Source organism: Mytilus trossulus, chromosome 2 (assembly GCF_036588685.1).
Source record: "Mytilus trossulus isolate FHL-02 chromosome 2, PNRI_Mtr1.1.1.hap1, whole genome shotgun sequence".
NCBI classification, from domain to species: domain Eukaryota; kingdom Metazoa; phylum Mollusca; class Bivalvia; order Mytilida; family Mytilidae; genus Mytilus; species Mytilus trossulus.
Window position 1 is genome coordinate 4,758,642 of NC_086374.1, and position 18,027 is coordinate 4,776,668.

Genomic DNA, 18,027 nt, shown 5'->3' on the forward strand with positions numbered 1-18,027 from the left:
TTTTTATTTTTTTCATGAGAGTACTTTTATAGCTGAGTTTTCCTTAATATTGAAGGTCATACTTTGACCTATATAGTTGCTTACATCTTAATCATTTGATCTCTGTTAAACAGAGGTCACCTTGACAATCATACCACTTCTTATTCTAACATTTGTCTGTCCTGACAAAGAAAGAAATATTCAGAAATTTTATATTATAAGTTATAAAGATCTGTAGTTCTGTTTATCAGTCAACATCATGTTATGAATATTAATTAGCCAGTTATTATTTGAATACCTGTCAGATCAAAAAAAAAAGTAAAAATAAAAAAAAGTATAAACAAAGTTGTTTACCTGGAGAGTTTACTTGTGATGAGAGGTCATTGTCAGTAACATTTCTGTACAAAAAAAATGGTTGCAATGAATGCTTTTTTAACTTCTTCTGAATATTAAATGTACAAAAAAAATGTGTTTTCTTAAACATCACTTGAAATTTCTTCTTATAAAAATACTTATTTGATTACCTGAATTTTATTCCTTTTGTATACACATTTCTTTTCTTTTTTATATACCAAGAACAACATTAATTTTATTAATCATTATACAGAACATAGTATAGTTATTGCATCACAAACAAATATTGGCAAACTATATTTTTTTTAAAATGCAAAATTTTTAAAGCTGAACCTTTCTGACTTTCTGGATGATGAATATGAAAACTGAATATCGAACTTCAAATTCGACTTAGGTTAAAAGTGAAAAGTTTTTCTTTTTTATTGTGATGTATCCGAATTTGGTATAAGATGGTTTATTGTTGATTAAGAGTTTATTGAAGATGACTTGGTTATTGACTGTCTTATAAATCCTGTAGGCGAGAATAATTAATCATCATAAGTAGGAAAAGTTCCTGATGAGATGGAAAAATAAAACTTGTTAGCAATCCCCCTTGCTTCCTATTGTTTGCCAAGATTTCTTTCCTAAAATAGTACAATTATACCAACACTTCTTTGGAAGCCATCGATCCATTGTTAAAAATAGCATCGCTGAAGGCAATAAAACATTATTCCATCTTCCAATGGTAGAAGATGTTTCTATATTTTTGTCTCCTAATTGATTTTCTAGAGCTTCTCAAATTGATGGAAATCTATTTATTGTAGGATGTTACTATAAATAGGGTTGTTTGTTGTAGAAAAAATTGACTTTTTGATTGACAGGGTTGTTTTAATTCTAAAAGCGTTGTGCCATTACTTTTGTAGTTGGAAAGGAATCGATTGAATTTCCTTGTAGATTTACGGTGAAATCATTTTTTTTTTGTATTTATGGTGATGAATCATTTTGAACTTTAGAACTTTTCCTTAAAAAGTTTATTTTAATATAACCTTCATGTGTATATCAGAATGTTTTTACCAAAATACATTCGTTATATTATGTATTCTTTACAATCCATAACAAGCATTTATCACCTATATATACATTATAACTTGTAACAAGCTCATGTACACTTTCTGAAATAATAGAACTGGTACTGTTATCCTTTCTTATATCATTTGAATTAAAAATCAAGAGTAGGATAGGTGTTTCAAATTTGTAAATGAAAATGTTCATGGTGGAATAAAATCAAATGTCTAGACCTGGTTTAATATCCAAACATGTTTTACTGTTGTATTATTGTATGGAAATGTTATAAGGCAAGAAAAATGTATGTGTATTTACAGTCCCAACCCCCAAACATGCATTTACAGTCCCAACCCCCAAACGTTTATTTACAGTCCCAACCCCCAAACGTGTATTTACAGTCCCAACCCCCAAACGTGTATTTACAGTCCCAACCCCCAAACGTGTATTTACAGTCCCAACCCCCAAACGTGTATTTACAGTCCCAACCCCCAAACATGTATTTACAGTCCCAACCCCAAAACGTGTATTTACAGTCACAACCCCCAAACATGTATTTACAGTCCCAACCCCTAAACATGTATTTACAGTCCCAACCCCCAAACGTGTATTTACAGTCCCAACCCCCAAACATGTATTTACAGTCCCAACCCCCAAACATGTATTTACAGTCCCAACCCCCAAACATGTATTTACAGTCCCAACCCCCAAACATGTATTTACAGTCCCAACCCCCAAACGTGTATTTACAGTCCCAACCCCCAAACATGTATTTACAGTCCCAACCCCCAAACGTGTATTTACAGTCCCAACCCCCAAACCATATTTATGAGTACCAACCCTAAATTTTTTATAAATACATCTATAAGGAATTTTCACCACCATATCAATTGTTGTAACAGCTAACTGTTTAAATTAATGTATGCAACACAATATGATCAAAAAAATATTCAACCATCATCAATTCCACCAAAAACCCTGACCGACTTTACTCTATGATTTATAGGAAGGAACCCTTAAATACACATAATTGTTTTCCTTATTAAATTATTTATGTCAGTATTGTCTATCTGTAGTGTGTAGCCACATCAATGATCAGTATTGTCTATCTGTAGTGTGTAGCCACATCAATGATCAGTATTGTCTATCTGTAGTGTGTAGCCACATCAATGATCAGTATTGTCTATCTGTAGTGTGTAGCCACATCAATGATCAGTATTGTCTATCTGTAGTGTGTAGCCACATCAATGATCAGTATTGTCTGTATGTAGTATGGTACAATGTAATTTATTTCACACCAATGGGGTTGTAATCAGCCTTATACATCTGCTACAGTAAAGAAATTATGTTTTCAATAAAAGTAAAATTATTTTTAATACATTAAGGAATTTGTATTTTAAGTTATACCATACAAATCATCGGCCCTTAGTTATTGAATTTAAAAAAAAGTTCTTATCCAGAAATGTACCAGTAGTCAAAATAAAAAAGGGTCAAAATAGGTTAAAAAATGTTTTCACTTCTTTTCATGTTTATCTGTCCTAGATTCATTTTGTGTAATAATCTCAAATTTTATTGTTCCAGCATTTAGTGATGTTACAAAAACAGCAAGAGTTTCTTCAAGAACAACAAAAACTTCAAGAAAGACATCGACTAGAAAAGGAACGCATGGAGAAAGAACGTTTAGAACAACTAAAAAATAAGACAAAGAATGAAGAAAGTAGGTGTCAGTACGGAGAAATACATAGATACCTTCTTGTCATTCTTTACCTTTACATCACTTTCATTTTGTATTTGCTTTGCTTCCAAGTTGCACCATGAAAAGAACCTAGTGTTTGCAAAGTTCATTTACAGCAATTAATTTGAACAACCGATAAAATAAAATGTTCAGAAAAGCCATGATTGTAGGTTGGATACTTCTGAAAACAATGTAATGAAAAAAATCCCCCTATTAAATGTCAGAATGATTACAATAACACTAAAATGAGAAGTTCAGTTATGTCCGTCTCAGTGAATTATAAGACTGAATAAGAAAATGAATTAAATTTATTCTATAAATGTTCTTCCTTAAGAATATATATAATATAAAAAGTACATTCGTGATTGACATTATCCTGAAATAGACGTTACAGTCGTAATGGCATTACTTCAGATTTAGTCCGATAAAAATAACTTACTGATTGGCCGTTAGAGATACGAGAGATAATTCTTTATAAATGATTTTGTTGCAATTCTATTTGTAGAGCTATTTTATTTTTATAAGCTTTTTTAATGAATATCTTTTTTCTGTAGTTATATGGTTTGTTTTATTATTACGAGTTTTTGAAGTGGAACAGAAATAGATAATTTATAGATAGATATATTTAGAAGCCCTTGAAATATTAGTAGTAAAATAGATAATATCCTACTCTCTAAGCAATGTTTTATAATTAGATGACTTTTTCTAGGAATTTGATATTCAGTTAAACTATTGTCTGTTTTTAGAAATTGTTTGATTTGATGTTTATTAGGTTTTTATACGACCGCAAATTTTGAAAAAAATTTCGTCGTATATTGCTATCACGTTGGCGGCGGCGTCGTCGTCGTCGTCGTCGTCGTCGTCGTCGTCGTCGTCGTCGTCCGAATACTTTTAGTTTTCGCACTCTAACTTTAGTAAAAGTGAATAGAAATCTATGAAATTTTAACACAAGGTTTATGACCACAAAAGGAAGGTTGGTATTGATTTTGGGAGTTTTGGTCCCAACATTTTAGGAATTAGGGGCCAAAAAGGGCCCAAATAAGCATTTTCTTGGTTTTCGCGCTATAACTTTAGTTTAAGTTAATAGAAATCTATGAAATTTTGACACAAGGTTTATGACCACAAAAGAAAGGTTGGGATTGATTTTGGGAGTTTTGGTTTCAACAGTATAGGAATTAGGGGCCAAAAAAGGGCCCAAATAAGCATTATTCTTGGTTTTCGCACAATAACTTTAGTTTAAGTTAATAGAAATCAATGAAATTTAAACACAATGTTTATGACCACAAAAGGAAGGTTGGTTTTGATTTTGGGAGTTTAGGTCCCAACAGTTTAGGAATTAGGGGCCAAAAAGGGACCCAAATAAGCATTTTTCTTGGTTTTTGCACCATAACTTTAGTATAAGTAAATAGAAATCTATGAAATTTAAACACAAGGTTTATGACCATAAAAGGAAGGTTAGTATTGATTTTGGGAGTTTGGGTCCTAACAGTTTAGGAAAAAGGGGCCCAAAGGGTCCAAAATTAAACTTTGTTTGATTTCATCAAGAATTGAATAATTGGGGTTCTTTGATATGGGGAATCTAACTGTGTATGTAGATTCTTAATTTTTGGTCCCATTTTCAAATTGGTCTACATTAAGGTCCAAAGGGTCCAAAATTAAACTTAGTTTGATTTTGACAAAAAATTAATCGGTTGGGTTCTTTGATATGCTGAATCTAAAAATGTATTTAGATTCTTGATTATTGGCCCAGTTTTCAAGTTTGTCCAAATCGGGGTCCAAAATTAAACATTGTTTGATTTCATTAAAAATTGAATAAATGGGGTTCTTTGATATGCCAAATCTAACTGTGTATGTAGATTCTTCATTTTTGGTCCTGTTTTCAAATTGGTCTGCATTGAAGTCCAAAGGGTCCAAAATTAAACTTAGTTTGATTTTAACAAAAATTGAAATCTTGGGGTTCTTTGATATGCTGAATCCAAACATGTACTTAGATTTTTGATTATGGGCCCAGTTTTCACGTTGGTCCAAATCAGGATCTAAAATATTATATTAAGTATTGTGCAATAGCAAGTCTTTTCAATTGCACAGTATTGCACAATGGCAAGAAATATCTAATTGCACAATATTGTGAAATAGCAATATTTTTTTTTAATTAGAGTTATCTTTCTTTGTCCAGAATAGTAAGCAAGAAATATCTAATTGCCCAATATTGTGAAATAGCAATATTATTTTTTAATTGGAGTTATCTTTCTTTGTCCAGAATCAACTCAAATCTTTGTTATATACAATGTATATTCACTTTTTACTACCAACTGATAAATTAAAATAATCTTTACCATTCAGTGATAACAAGCAGTTTTTTTTACATTTTAATATTTTATGATGTATTTAAATGAGTAGTTATTGTTGCAAACTCCATTAGAAATTTAATTGAGATTAATTTGGAATAAGGGAAAGGGGGATGTGATTAAAAAAATTGGGTTAAATTTTCTCATTTGAAATGAAAAATTTTGACATAAATTTTTTTTTGAGAGGATTAATATTCAACAGCATAGTGAATTGCTCTAAGAGAAAACAAAAATTTTAAGTTCATTAGAACACATTCATTCTGTGTCAGAAACCTATGCTGTGTCAACTATTTAATCACAATCCAAATTTAGAGCTGAATCCAGCTTGAATGTTGTGACCATACTTGCCCCAACCGTTCAGGGTTCAACTTCTGCGGTCGTATAAAGCTACGCCCTGCGGAGCATCTGGTTGTTTTTAGTGCTTGAACAGATTTTTGTTTATACCTTTCTCATTGCTGTCAATTAGAACTTTAGCTATTAACTTGATCGTTGTTCTGTTTTGAAATGTTTTCTGCATTGTTGTGATATTGCCTTTTTCGATTGGAATCTGTTCTAATGTTTGGGTTTAAACCTTTTTTTTTTGTATGCTGAATGCAAATTAATGCAGGGGTTAATGTGTATTGACCTGAGTGCCCATCCATCTGTCTGTTTTTTCCACTCCAAGTTTATTTTTCTGTAAAGTTTCATGTTAAAGGGAGCTAAATGTCACCCTTAGTTTTGGTTGTCCTACATTGCAGAACCTTCTCTTATTTATCAATTGTTAATTTGGTCTTTTTCTGAATAAGCATGAACTATTTGGCTCTTGATTTGAAGCTAGCATTAATCCCGCTGAAGAAGATATGATCTTTTTAAAATAAAATGCAACAGGATGTCACTTCTTACCACTTCTAAATCACAAAGAAATAATGTGTAAACTTTATTGATAAATACTGCACTATTTGTCTCACCTCTGCTATGTTTGTAGGTGCTGTGGCCTCCTCTGAAGTCAAACTACGGTTGCAAGAATTTGTTTTAACAAAGAAACATAGAGAAGCTGCAGCCAGAAATTCTCCTCCATTCCATAATTGGTTTGTATATTATATTTTACTTATAGCTTGTTTTCTCTTCCTTATTTTACTGCCATACAATGAAGCAGATATATATAACACAAGAGTTGTTTACTAAACAATACTTCTGAGAAATAGTTATTGTGTTGTGATGAATTTAGCTATTCTACCTATTTCGAGAATAAAAAATAATGCACAATATTTTGTATTACTTCATCAAGCAAAATTCAAGATGTTGCACACTTAATAACTTTTGATTGTCTATGTTTTTTATAAGTCAATAAGTAGTAGGAAATCTTATTGTGTCCATGTTTTCTTTGTTAGTCAATAGGTAGTAGGTAAGTTTATTGTGTCTATGTTTCCTTTGTAAGTTGAACATAGCCAGGTGACCTTGACCTCATGTTGATTCACTGATAATTGTCTATGATTCAATGAGAAGTATTGTATGTACTAGATCTAGTATCTGTTGTTTGTTAGTCTACTGTAAGGTCATTTCGGGAAATCAAGACTTTTTGTTATTTTTAGCAATCATATATGTCTTTGGTTTTTTTTTATATAGAGAAATTAAATCTTGTTTTTCTTTTTATTAATTTTCCTATTTCTAGATTGAACTATATTAATCTGTAAGCATTTTGTATATATTAGATGAATATGAATTAAAGAGATGTCTCTTAAATAGGATAAAGTTATAATAGGCTTATATTTAGTAATTTCATTTTAAGGAGATTTGAATGATAACTGTATTTAAATATTTACACAAATTAAAGATATGTACTTCTAATTCAAATAAAATATGTTTGACAAATGCAATAAGACAATTTTTCTAAAAATATATCAACTATAAGCAATAAAAGTGTTTACTTTCTGTTCCAATATGAAGGTTTTAGACAACACCTATAATATTCACACCCTGAAGCCAATAAAACATTCATGGCTTCAATGAAAAATATTCCAACAACTTATTAAAAAGTAATTAATTCTGTCCAATATTTTTTCTGTTGAAGTAATCTGAAATAGTTGCTTCCATATAAGATATAGAAAAATATAATATTCTGTTCATAGATTAAATAGTTACAATGTTAATATATGTATAGATGTTTAAACATTTATAATGACTGTACCAGATAATGGTTTAAAAAAATATAGACCCATGTTTTAAATAAGTTAAGCATATAGGCCACAGGGAGAACATACCACCAGGAGTACAATAAAGTTGTAAGATGCCATTGAATAGTACTTTTTTCTCAAAAATCTTACGAAGAATGAAATTGATCGCAAGTTATACTGAAATGTGTATTTTTACTCTTAACATTTTTTGGTGAAAAGAGACACTGTATTAGATATGACATGACTGTCAAGTCTGAACTTCATAGAAAAACTGACACAGAGGAATTATGACTTCAAATATAACTCTTTATTATTCCAGGGTTGAACAGAATTCGCCACCACAGTCCGGTTTATCTCCCCCTTTTGGTCCACATCTTCTTGGGAAATATGACAGAGATGATTTCCCATTACGTAAAACAGGTAGGTTCACGATTACGTTTTTTTTATAGCATCATGTGAATTTCATTATGTTCTGTCGATGTTTATTTTTAATTTTTATACTTGCTCACATTTAAACCTTTATAAATCTGATGAAACAAACAAAAAAGTCACCCACAACTTTGACATATATATCATGAAGAAGAAATGCCAATTCTTTAATCTGTTTGGGTCTTTATAAAACTAAAAAAGGTAAAAGATTTATGATTAAAGATATAGCTGCTTTGTAGGGGGATATCAAACTACCATTGGATTTTGAACAAATAATTATCTTTCTTTAAACCAGTTTTCTGAGACCAGTGGCATAGATGTTATCAGGATAAGATGAATTGTTTCATGACAAGAAGAACTTGATTAAATTTTCCTGACTAGTACATGTATATCACGTCATTCCTGAACTTTGTACACCAGAGAACTTGTATAGCTTTTCCTAATAAGTACAATCCTGAACTTTATACACTAGTACAAAAAAAAATAAGATGTTCACAAACTAATAGTATCTAACATCTGTCAGATTCTCCATAGTTTAATAAATCCTTTTGAGTTTTGTAAATGTAGGCTAACTAATCAGGTCATTTACTTGTTTGTTTTTTTATTGTTAATACCTGAATTCTGTAACAGCTGCAGATTTCATGGTCACATCTATGACATTATTTAACATATATTTTTTTTTTCAAATGGATTCAGTGTAAAAAGTTAATTATCCTGAAAAATGGAAGTTGAGATATGTAACAGCCTTATTTATAACAAATCAATTTACCAAAAAAAATGTATGACAAACATGAACCAACAACATCTGAAGTCTAAACGACAGTCTCCTGACTTTGGACATGCATATAAAGAAAGGGGTTAAACATGCTAATGTAAGCACTCAACCCTCCCCTAATCTTTGACAGTGGTGTTTAAGCACAAAAAGCTATAAAATCAGTTGATTTTGATTTAAGTTACAATGATACAAATAAGATAAGTTTTTTTTTTACTGAATTAACATTCAAAACAAGATTTTGTTGTGCAGATCGACTTCTTGTTGTCTTTGCAACCTGTTACATAGTGAACTAGTAAGTAAAATATCCCTCTGAACATGTAGGTCTAGTACAAAGGAGAGTTCACATCAACATGCTCTTGTTCTGAATATGCATTTAATTTGCTATTGGTTATTAAACAGTTGTATATCATAATCATAATCATGCCATCTCATGTAAGGTTGAAACAGGTAGAACTGGAACCCTATAGTCACATCCAATACCAGATTAGGTATTTTGCCTTTTCCCCTTTTTTCAATAAAATCAACTTTGTTCCTTTACCTCAAATAATTTCAATTTTTATTTTTCATAAAAAAAAAATGATGTTGTTACATTAGATTTTTATAATTAATCTTTCAAAACAAGGAGCCAAAGCATTTTTTTTTTTTATGTCTTTAAGATGTTTTAATGTGGGTCATTATGAAAAGTATATGTTATGAGTAACAATTGTAATTAACAAGTACACTAACATGTTTGTGTTAAATTATGTTTTGCATGATGTTCCTGTCATGACAGAATTTAGTAATGAATACTTCTATTTATAAATTAACATTTTCAAGGTGCTAAAATTATGGATGTGTATGAATGGTCTTTTTATGAGCCTAATACACTTATTTGTGTGCTAAATGTTCAAACATACATTTTAACTGACACTTTGAAAAATATAGTTTTTTTCAATACCCTTGCAAATTACGTTTTAAAAAAATCTGATTATAAATCTACAGTATTTTGAATGAGTATAAGTCCTGGTATATTCTTAATGTTCTGTATAACACAGTTACATCTGTGACATGAAATGTGCTAGAATTAGTATTGTTTATGTTTAATGTTGCCATGAATGCAAAGGCAGTAGGAATTGTATTGAAAGTTTTGCATGCTTCTCATTGTGGGTTTTTATTTGAAATTTTTGAGAATCTCATTCATTAGATTGATTTTTGTGTGTGTTTAAAAAATATATAAATAATTAGACTTGCTACTAATTGTCATAAATAATTAATCTGTTGATACATTTTCTTAAACATAAATCATTTTTAAAACGCAAAATTGCAGCAGCTCAAGCACTTTTGATTAATTAGAAATATTGTAGACTGATTTATAAGGAAATATAAAGTAGTTAAGTATGATTTATAGTAGATTCTATTCTGTTATGAAGCAAGATAACACTGACCTGATTTGGTTTTTGATTTCCTAACACACAAAGTTATAAAAGTTATTTCATTTCCTTTTGTTAAAATAGTGGGAGCATTAAGGGTTACTCTTGTCCATCTGTACATGGGTCTCAAATTTGTTTTCCTTTCTCTAACTTTAGTTTGCCATAACGTTATGAAACTTATACACAATGCTTATTACCACCAAACCCAAATCAAGGTTAAATTTGAGTGGCCTCGTTCTTCAGTTAACCGATGTTTCTTGTACTCAAATGTCATTTAGATTCAAAGAGAACAAAACATCAATAGGTTTGAAGAGTAAATTGATTCTTCTTTTATTTAATTTTAATTCTGTTATTTATTATTTCATTCTATGTATAATTTAAAGCCTTTCCTTATATATTTTAAATAAGATATAAGAAAGTTTTAAAACATGTAGTTTGAAACAAGTTTGATGACTCCTACTTTATAAAGTATTTTTGGAAAAAGCATGACATAAGATATTTAGCAACTGTCAGAGAATGAATGAGTTCTAAATGTGTTTGTTTATATTTTCATCCATCTTATGAAGGAAACATTGGGGATGTTTTGTTTTTTGTTTCCTTTTCTATGTTTAGTTATTTTTGTTCACATTTTATGATTTATTTGATTTATGAGTCTGTATTTCATCTAAAAATAGTAGATACTCATCATTGAACATGTCCTCTTGTTTTGTTTATTTCATGCATAACTTTGGATGTGGAAAAACTAGATTTTCAAATAAACTAATAAAATTTCTTTTTGAAAGAAAGTGATGCTTTATAAAGAAAAAAAAGAAGGGTTCATGTTCTTGGTAAGACGGTTTTTAAAATTACAACAGAAGGCTTTCACAACCATTTAAAATGTTCACTCCTTTGCATTTATAATTGCTTTAGCTGCCATGTTTTGTTTAGAATTGGCTTGTGATCACTTGTTGTTGTTTTCAGCCTCTGAACCAAACCTTAAGGTGCGGTCGGCCTTGAAGCAGAAATTGGAGAGTCAAAGGAGAATAACACACAGTCCAATTCTCCGACGCAAAGATAAAGCGAACTTCCTCAAACGCAAACCACTTTCGAGTAAGTATATAACAAGGAAACTAGTTCTAAGTCCTTGTAAGCTACAGGAAGTAAAAGAAGCTAATTGCTTCTTAGAAAACAGATATTTTATTCTATAATACAGAGCCAGATCACAAGAATTGTATCATACATTCTTAGAAAAATGAAGGTATTATGATACATTTATGATTTATAAAAACTTCTAGCTTTTACTATTTTACTAACAATGCAGTCTCAAAGCACATAGGGATTAGGAAGTAGGAATATCTCCTTGTAGAAATGATTACTACAGAAGGTATAAATGATGAAATAGAAGAGTAGCACAAGAGTAAAATCTATCAGCGTACAAGATCACAAAGTAAATTTCAATGCCAGGACATAACTATGTTTGGATGGTGTTTGGTTTGTGGTCTTCTGCCTGGAACAGTTTGCATGGTTTGTGAACAACAAATGTTCTCAAGACATATAGTCTTAGTCAATAGAATGTTTTGTTGCATTATAGTATGGTTTTCAATGATGTGTGTGGCATGACCTAACAAAAACTAACAAAGAGGCCATTTTTGGGGTATATTATAGAAAAAGAGATAAGTAGTTTTACCAGCAGTTATCAATATTTGATCCAAATGTATTCTTTGATATATGTCCATTAATTCCAGAATTTAAGTTAACCATTTAGTAAATCTAGGACAACATAATTTGTGGGGGTACTATTAAGTATTAAGGCCTTTGAACCAAGCAATTTGCAGAAATCTAAAAGTTGAATCTATGCATTTTGATAAAACATTGCTATTATGATTATAAAATGAGGGTTAATATTAATTTCACAAAATCTATTCTGTTAAAGAGATATGATAAAGAGTACATTCCTCACTCCAAAATGATTCTTTCACAGTGTTTATTTAAGGAATAACAGTACTGTAGTTGAAGAGTTGCCACCGTCAATTGTAGATTTGACGGTCGCAAATGCAGTTTTACTGGCGACGCGTAGCGGAGACAGTAAAACGGAGATTTGCGACCGTCAAATCAAAATTGACGGTGGCAACTCTTCAACTACAGTACTGTTATTCCGATTCTAATGCATTTCAAAATAAATTGATACGATAAAACTTGGAAAAATGTCTAAATTTGACAAATAAAAAAAATTCCGCGAAACTTTATGACTGATTTTGGCGCAAAGACGTCATGGGTAAACGTGACGTCATACAAACGAAAACTTACAAACCCGAGGTTATTACCTTACCTGTACGCTTCAAATTCGGACAAAATAACATTAAAACGGCAAATTCGAGGTAGGTGTTGTTTTATTTTTGATTATAAAGTGGTAATCGAACATTTGTTGATTGAATTATTTCAAAATGGTTGTCCCTCCTTAGTTACGCCTGGTCAACTGTGGATTTGACGGCAACTTTTAGCCAATGAAAAAAATTGTTACATACAAATTGCATTAGAATTAATTATCTATTTCTTGAAGAAATTTCATTATGGATGAAGCCTTTGCGTTAAATAAGCTTGAGTATTCCTCTTGATAGAATTAGAAAGATATCCTTCAAAACATGAATAAATGAAATCATGATCAGATGTTGAAAGTTAGGGGGCCAGTATAGACACCCCAAAATAACCTCACTTTTGAGTAAGATGTAGGTTTGGAGGGGGGACCACAACTTCAGTTACATGTATAATTATCATGTCATCTGAATAAATTTATTTCTTGTTGAACTTTCTTTTTCAAATTGAAAATGACTTTTGACTAAATAGAAGATTAAAGATATCCAATAAAAAAAGAATTGAAAGATCACTGCAAGGTGTTTTAAAAAAAGTTATTGATCATAAGTCATATCAAATGTTTGGACATGATATATTTTGACCTTGCTGAGAAGGTTTCATTTATCTGGGAATGTCCAAGTCTGTTATAATCTTATGATAGATTCATCAAAACATATTTTTCATCATGCTGCAAATATCATATAATGTTATTTCTTTATTTCTTTCAGTTGATTGCAGTAGTAATTCTGACTCTGGACCAAATTCTCCCCCAGCAGGACCCCATGCTCTCCCCAATGGTAGCCTCGCATCACTTCATTCAAAAGAGGTAAGAAATACTGGGTGTATGCTCTCCACAATGGTAGCCTCGCATCACTTCATTCAAATAAAGAAGGAAAGACAGGCCTAATGTTCTCCTCAATGGTAGCCATAATAAATTCTCTCCAAATGAACCTCATAGTCTCCATAGTTACAGCCTTGTGTGACCACTCAGAAAATACATCCCCCATTATAAAAATAAAGGTGAGGTGCCTCATTATGAAAATAATGGTAGCCATACATCACTTCATGCAAAAATGTAGCAATTTTTTGTCTTCTGAATATACATGCAAGATTAGACCCTCATAACTGCATTCAATACTTGACAACAATATAAAAATACGCAGGAGATAAGCATATGATTTTCAGTCATTACGAGAACTGTTAACATAATTTTATCCTTGTGTATAAGTTGCAATCTATCGTACTATGCACTTAAACACAAGTGGTGTTACGTTAGTATATGAGGTAATACAGTTAGGGTATGTTTGTCACTGTTTATGTTTGTTGATATTGTAGTACCTATGTTCTTAAAATCTGTGACATTGACCTACTTAAAACAACCAAGATTAAACCTGAAAAGATCGTTAGAATCAAGATATCATGATAACATCATAATTAGAATTGAGTTTCGTTATCAGGTGTGACGTTATTACATTTCTACTGGAATGATATAATATGATTTTATTTGAAATTCTTATTTAGCTCTTTTAGCTTTTTGATTATGAGTTCAAGTTCATTTTTTCTTAATAACATTTGAAATATTATTCAGATGCCATCTTGAAACCACCTTAAAAGAATGTGGCAGAGGTTCTAGGTTCCCTCTTTTAAACCACATGTTATCTAAATTGACCCCACAATAGATATAAGAAGATGTGGTATGAGTGCCAATGCGACAAATCTCCATCCAAGTCACAATCTTTAAAAGTGAACCAATATAGGTCAAAGTTCAGTCAACACCAAGCCTTGGCTTACACCAAACAGCAAGCAATAAAGGGCCCCAAAATTGACTAGTTTAAAACCATTCAAACAGGAAAACCAAAGGTCTATTCCATATAAAAAAAATGAGAAACACTTATAAACCGCATCGACAAACAACAACCACTGAACATCAGGTTCCTCACTGTTGAAGGGTGCAAGCAAATGCAGCAGGTTTACCTGAAACAATAGTGTTACATCACAACATAGAAAGACACACTATACAATATCAAGTGGAATGGCTTTATTGAATAAAAAAACATGTGTTCACAAACAAAGGAATCAATCACTGAAAGAATAAATTTGATCTATGACACAATGTAAATACAAAATCAATAAAAAATACTTTTTACCCATGGGTAGGGCTGAGTATCATGGCAAGCCCCTCTCATATCAAAATTGATAAATAGTTGAAAACAGCTAACCCCCTCTCCACAGTAGCTGTAAGTAAATCTGCTTTTTGTCAGGTATCTTAGCTTCCAAACAGGTGAAATAAAAGCTGAAGATATTACAGTATTAAAAAGATACTTTAAGAACAGGAATTCTGCTGATAAAATTCCTAGCATATTAGTTTGGAATTGATACCTATTCTTGATATATGTCTCAGTATTAATGATAGGTATTTTTGGCTCTGTGATCTAGAAATAGATCTTTGTTTACCACATCAAATAAGCTACACCTTAAACAAACCTTTCATTTCAACACATACAACTGAAAAGTTACATATTGCATTTATTTTCCATTGAAGCAGACTTTTACTAATTGAAGATCTAGATAATTTAAAATTAATTCATATTTTGTTTTTTCTTCTCCAAAATCTGTCAAAAGAATTATGTACATCTGTTTAAATCTATTATTATCTATTTTTATCTTCAAATATTTTTTTGACATTGTATGATAATTAATTTCAATAGACAATCTATTTTAGACACTTGTTTCTGAAAATATCATCGACCTTGCTAAGTTAATTGATTATCAATATAGAAAAACAAATCTTTTAGATAAGTGTCCAACATAGCACACATTCTTAAGTATTGAATATTATTTGAAATTTGAAAAAAAATACCTAAATTCTGTAGAAAAGTATATAGCATATTGGTAATGCAAGTAAACAGTATTAAAATAACTTAGGCCATTTGTTTTTGTTTGTAAACATGTAGTGACAGACTGGACAGTTGACCGATCTCCTTATTGTTTAGTTAAACAGTTTGACGTAAAAATATGACATGAAAATATAAAGCAAAAAAAACCAGTTTGATTTTCTTTATTCTAAAGTGGTGCCTGTAGGTAGTAACTAATTCTACTACTGATGGCACGACAGCATTCCAACAAATAATATATTATCAAGTCGGAAAAGACTTCTTCATTTTTTAGGTGTCAAAATCTGAAGTTTTATTTCTTATTATCCATAAAAGGTCCTTTCAACATATGTTAATCTTTAGAAATTAAGTAAATAAATTTACAGTGTTTGCATCACTGTAGATGATATTTTAACAATAACTTGAAATTCTAAACTTTATTAATTTGTTAAAAGTACCCTTTATTGAGCCTCTGTAAGTGAAGGTGATTACATACAACTTAGAACATCCTTCTTTAAAGCCTTGATTAGAAGAAGGATTCTTACTGAAAATAGATCTGTAATATGATTATAAGAGTAATGGATGGATCAATGTAGAAATAGTCTGCTTATATTTAAATCAGGAAATATTATTTCAGCTTTTTATTTTTATTTCTAATCTTGTTGAAAATTTTGTTTTTGAAGTTCCAAATAGAGAACAGTATATTGATTTACAAGGTTGCTATAATATTAACAGATCTACTTTTAGACCAAAGACAACGGATTTTTCACAGTAATAAAACGGTATAAAGGTCATTGTCATTCTGCACTGTGTTGTTAGGTGAACCTGTCTTCATGAAATTTTAATACATAATTCTTGACACAAGGACATGGTGGGTATGATATTAGTTGACTATCTGGCCCTTCCCATTTCTGATCAAGCTGAATATTTTCAACAGGTTTTTTGGTAGCAATTCATACCATGATAAAGTACAAAGGAGTTGAGAAGAAGGGCAACCCAAACTTTTGGAAGTTATTTTTTTCTTGTCGGGGAAAAGTTGACCTTATTTTCATGGTCCAATGACTTTTTGATGTGATTTTTTGGCTAATTATAAGTATCCATCCAGAGTTTACATGATTGACAGACAGGGTTTATCAGACCTAGACCTCATTCCATGGATCTGTGATAAAGGTTAAAGTTTCATGAGTCCTTTTCTACCTACTGTTCGCAGTAGGTCAATGATATTTGGTGTATGATGTACATGTCTGTGTGGCAGGATCATCTGACTTTGACTTCATTTTCATTGTACAAAAGTCAGTGTTCTGTTTTTAATCATTATTTATGGTTCATTGGTTAAAGTTAAGATTCTTGAGTAGATCTCTTTCTCAGATAATATATGTAAAAGTATCACTATATTTGGTGTATGGAATTATTGTTAGGTGTACATTTCTGTCTGACAGGGTTCATCTGACCATAACCCCATTTACATGGATTGTTGATAATGTTATTTGTTTGTAATACTTGCTGCATAACCTTTTTCACTAATAAAAAAAACAACTCAATCATGATGAGAATACTAAAAAGGATAGACATTTCAACCTGTGTACTCTTGTTGCAATATTTGCATTTTCTCCTCACTGAAATGTTAGGGAATTCAAACTATAGTATGTTGATGAACTCTTTAACATAAATAAGATTTTCAATTCATGTTTTCAGAAAACAATGTGAAGTTTTTATGAGCACTTATTTGTAAGTTCATCAATTAATATGATAAGGTTATTATACATAGCTTGTTATTCAGGTGTAAAAGTAGGGTATTCCCTTTACAAGTTAGTGTTAGCTCACAAAAGTCAGGCTGTTTTGAAAAATTAATGAATTGAAGTGAATTCAAGGTTATACTTTGTATCAGGAGAATATCTTGGCTATTCTTGGATGACATTAACCTCACATCTCATCTCAGAATAATTATTTCTTCATGATTAGACTTTCATTAATGATGTTTATAGAAAAGTATGAACTGCTTCATATTTGTAAAAGCTTACGATAGCAAATTCAAATCCATAGCAATGAAACTTTAGCAAAATACAAATATAGACAAACATCATTCTGAATAGTTGTCTCATTGACAATCACATCACACCTTCTTATTTTTATAAGTTCATATATACATGTATATATTTGCACTGGAATTTGTCAGTAGTGTTGGAATGGTAAAATGATATGTATTATTGTTATACTAGTTACATATATTGTTAACAAAGGTATGTTAAGGCTATTGAACGAAAACCTTTGAACTACAGATAAAAGAAAAATTTGCCAAGGTTTAAAATAGTTATGTAAGACATGGTTTATATGATCAATAGTTTCTGATGTCAGGATCAATAATCTTACATGAAACTGTGTTATTACATGGTGTGGACTGAACGTCAGAGGAGCCTTTAATAAAAAAAATATATGTTACTCTCTGTCAAAATAAAGCACTGAAAATGAAATTGCTGAAGGTTTAGTATGAATAAATGAAGAATAGATACTTATATATACTTTTCTAAGCTGAGGAGATATAATTTAGCTAATTGTGCACTTGCAAAGCTAAACATATACTTATATTGATGTTACTTACA

General features: G+C 30.7%; 1 protein-coding gene and 1 long non-coding RNA gene across 8 annotated transcripts in view; one reads left to right on the forward strand and one right to left on the reverse strand.

Annotated features, from left to right (window-relative positions):
• Positions 1 to 18,027, reverse strand: part of LOC134706327 (uncharacterized) — a 259,296-nt gene that overhangs the window by 214,673 nt on the left and 26,596 nt on the right. The window lies entirely within an intron of this gene.
• LOC134706324 (histone deacetylase 4-like) overlaps positions 1 to 18,027 on the forward strand; it is a 100,909-nt gene that overhangs the window by 56,986 nt on the left and 25,896 nt on the right. For 6 of the 7 annotated variants that reach the window (XM_063565166.1, XM_063565168.1, XM_063565169.1 and 3 more), the window contains 5 exons: positions 2,956 to 3,091; positions 6,422 to 6,524; positions 7,930 to 8,030; positions 11,184 to 11,312; positions 13,283 to 13,380. In XM_063565166.1, coding sequence (XP_063421236.1) covers positions 2,956 to 3,091; positions 6,422 to 6,524; positions 7,930 to 8,030; positions 11,184 to 11,312; positions 13,283 to 13,380 — 567 coding nt within the window. The remainder of the gene's footprint in view (positions 1 to 2,955; positions 3,092 to 6,421; positions 6,525 to 7,929; positions 8,031 to 11,183; positions 11,313 to 13,282; positions 13,381 to 18,027) is intronic. The other variant, XM_063565171.1, reaches the window with a different exon arrangement.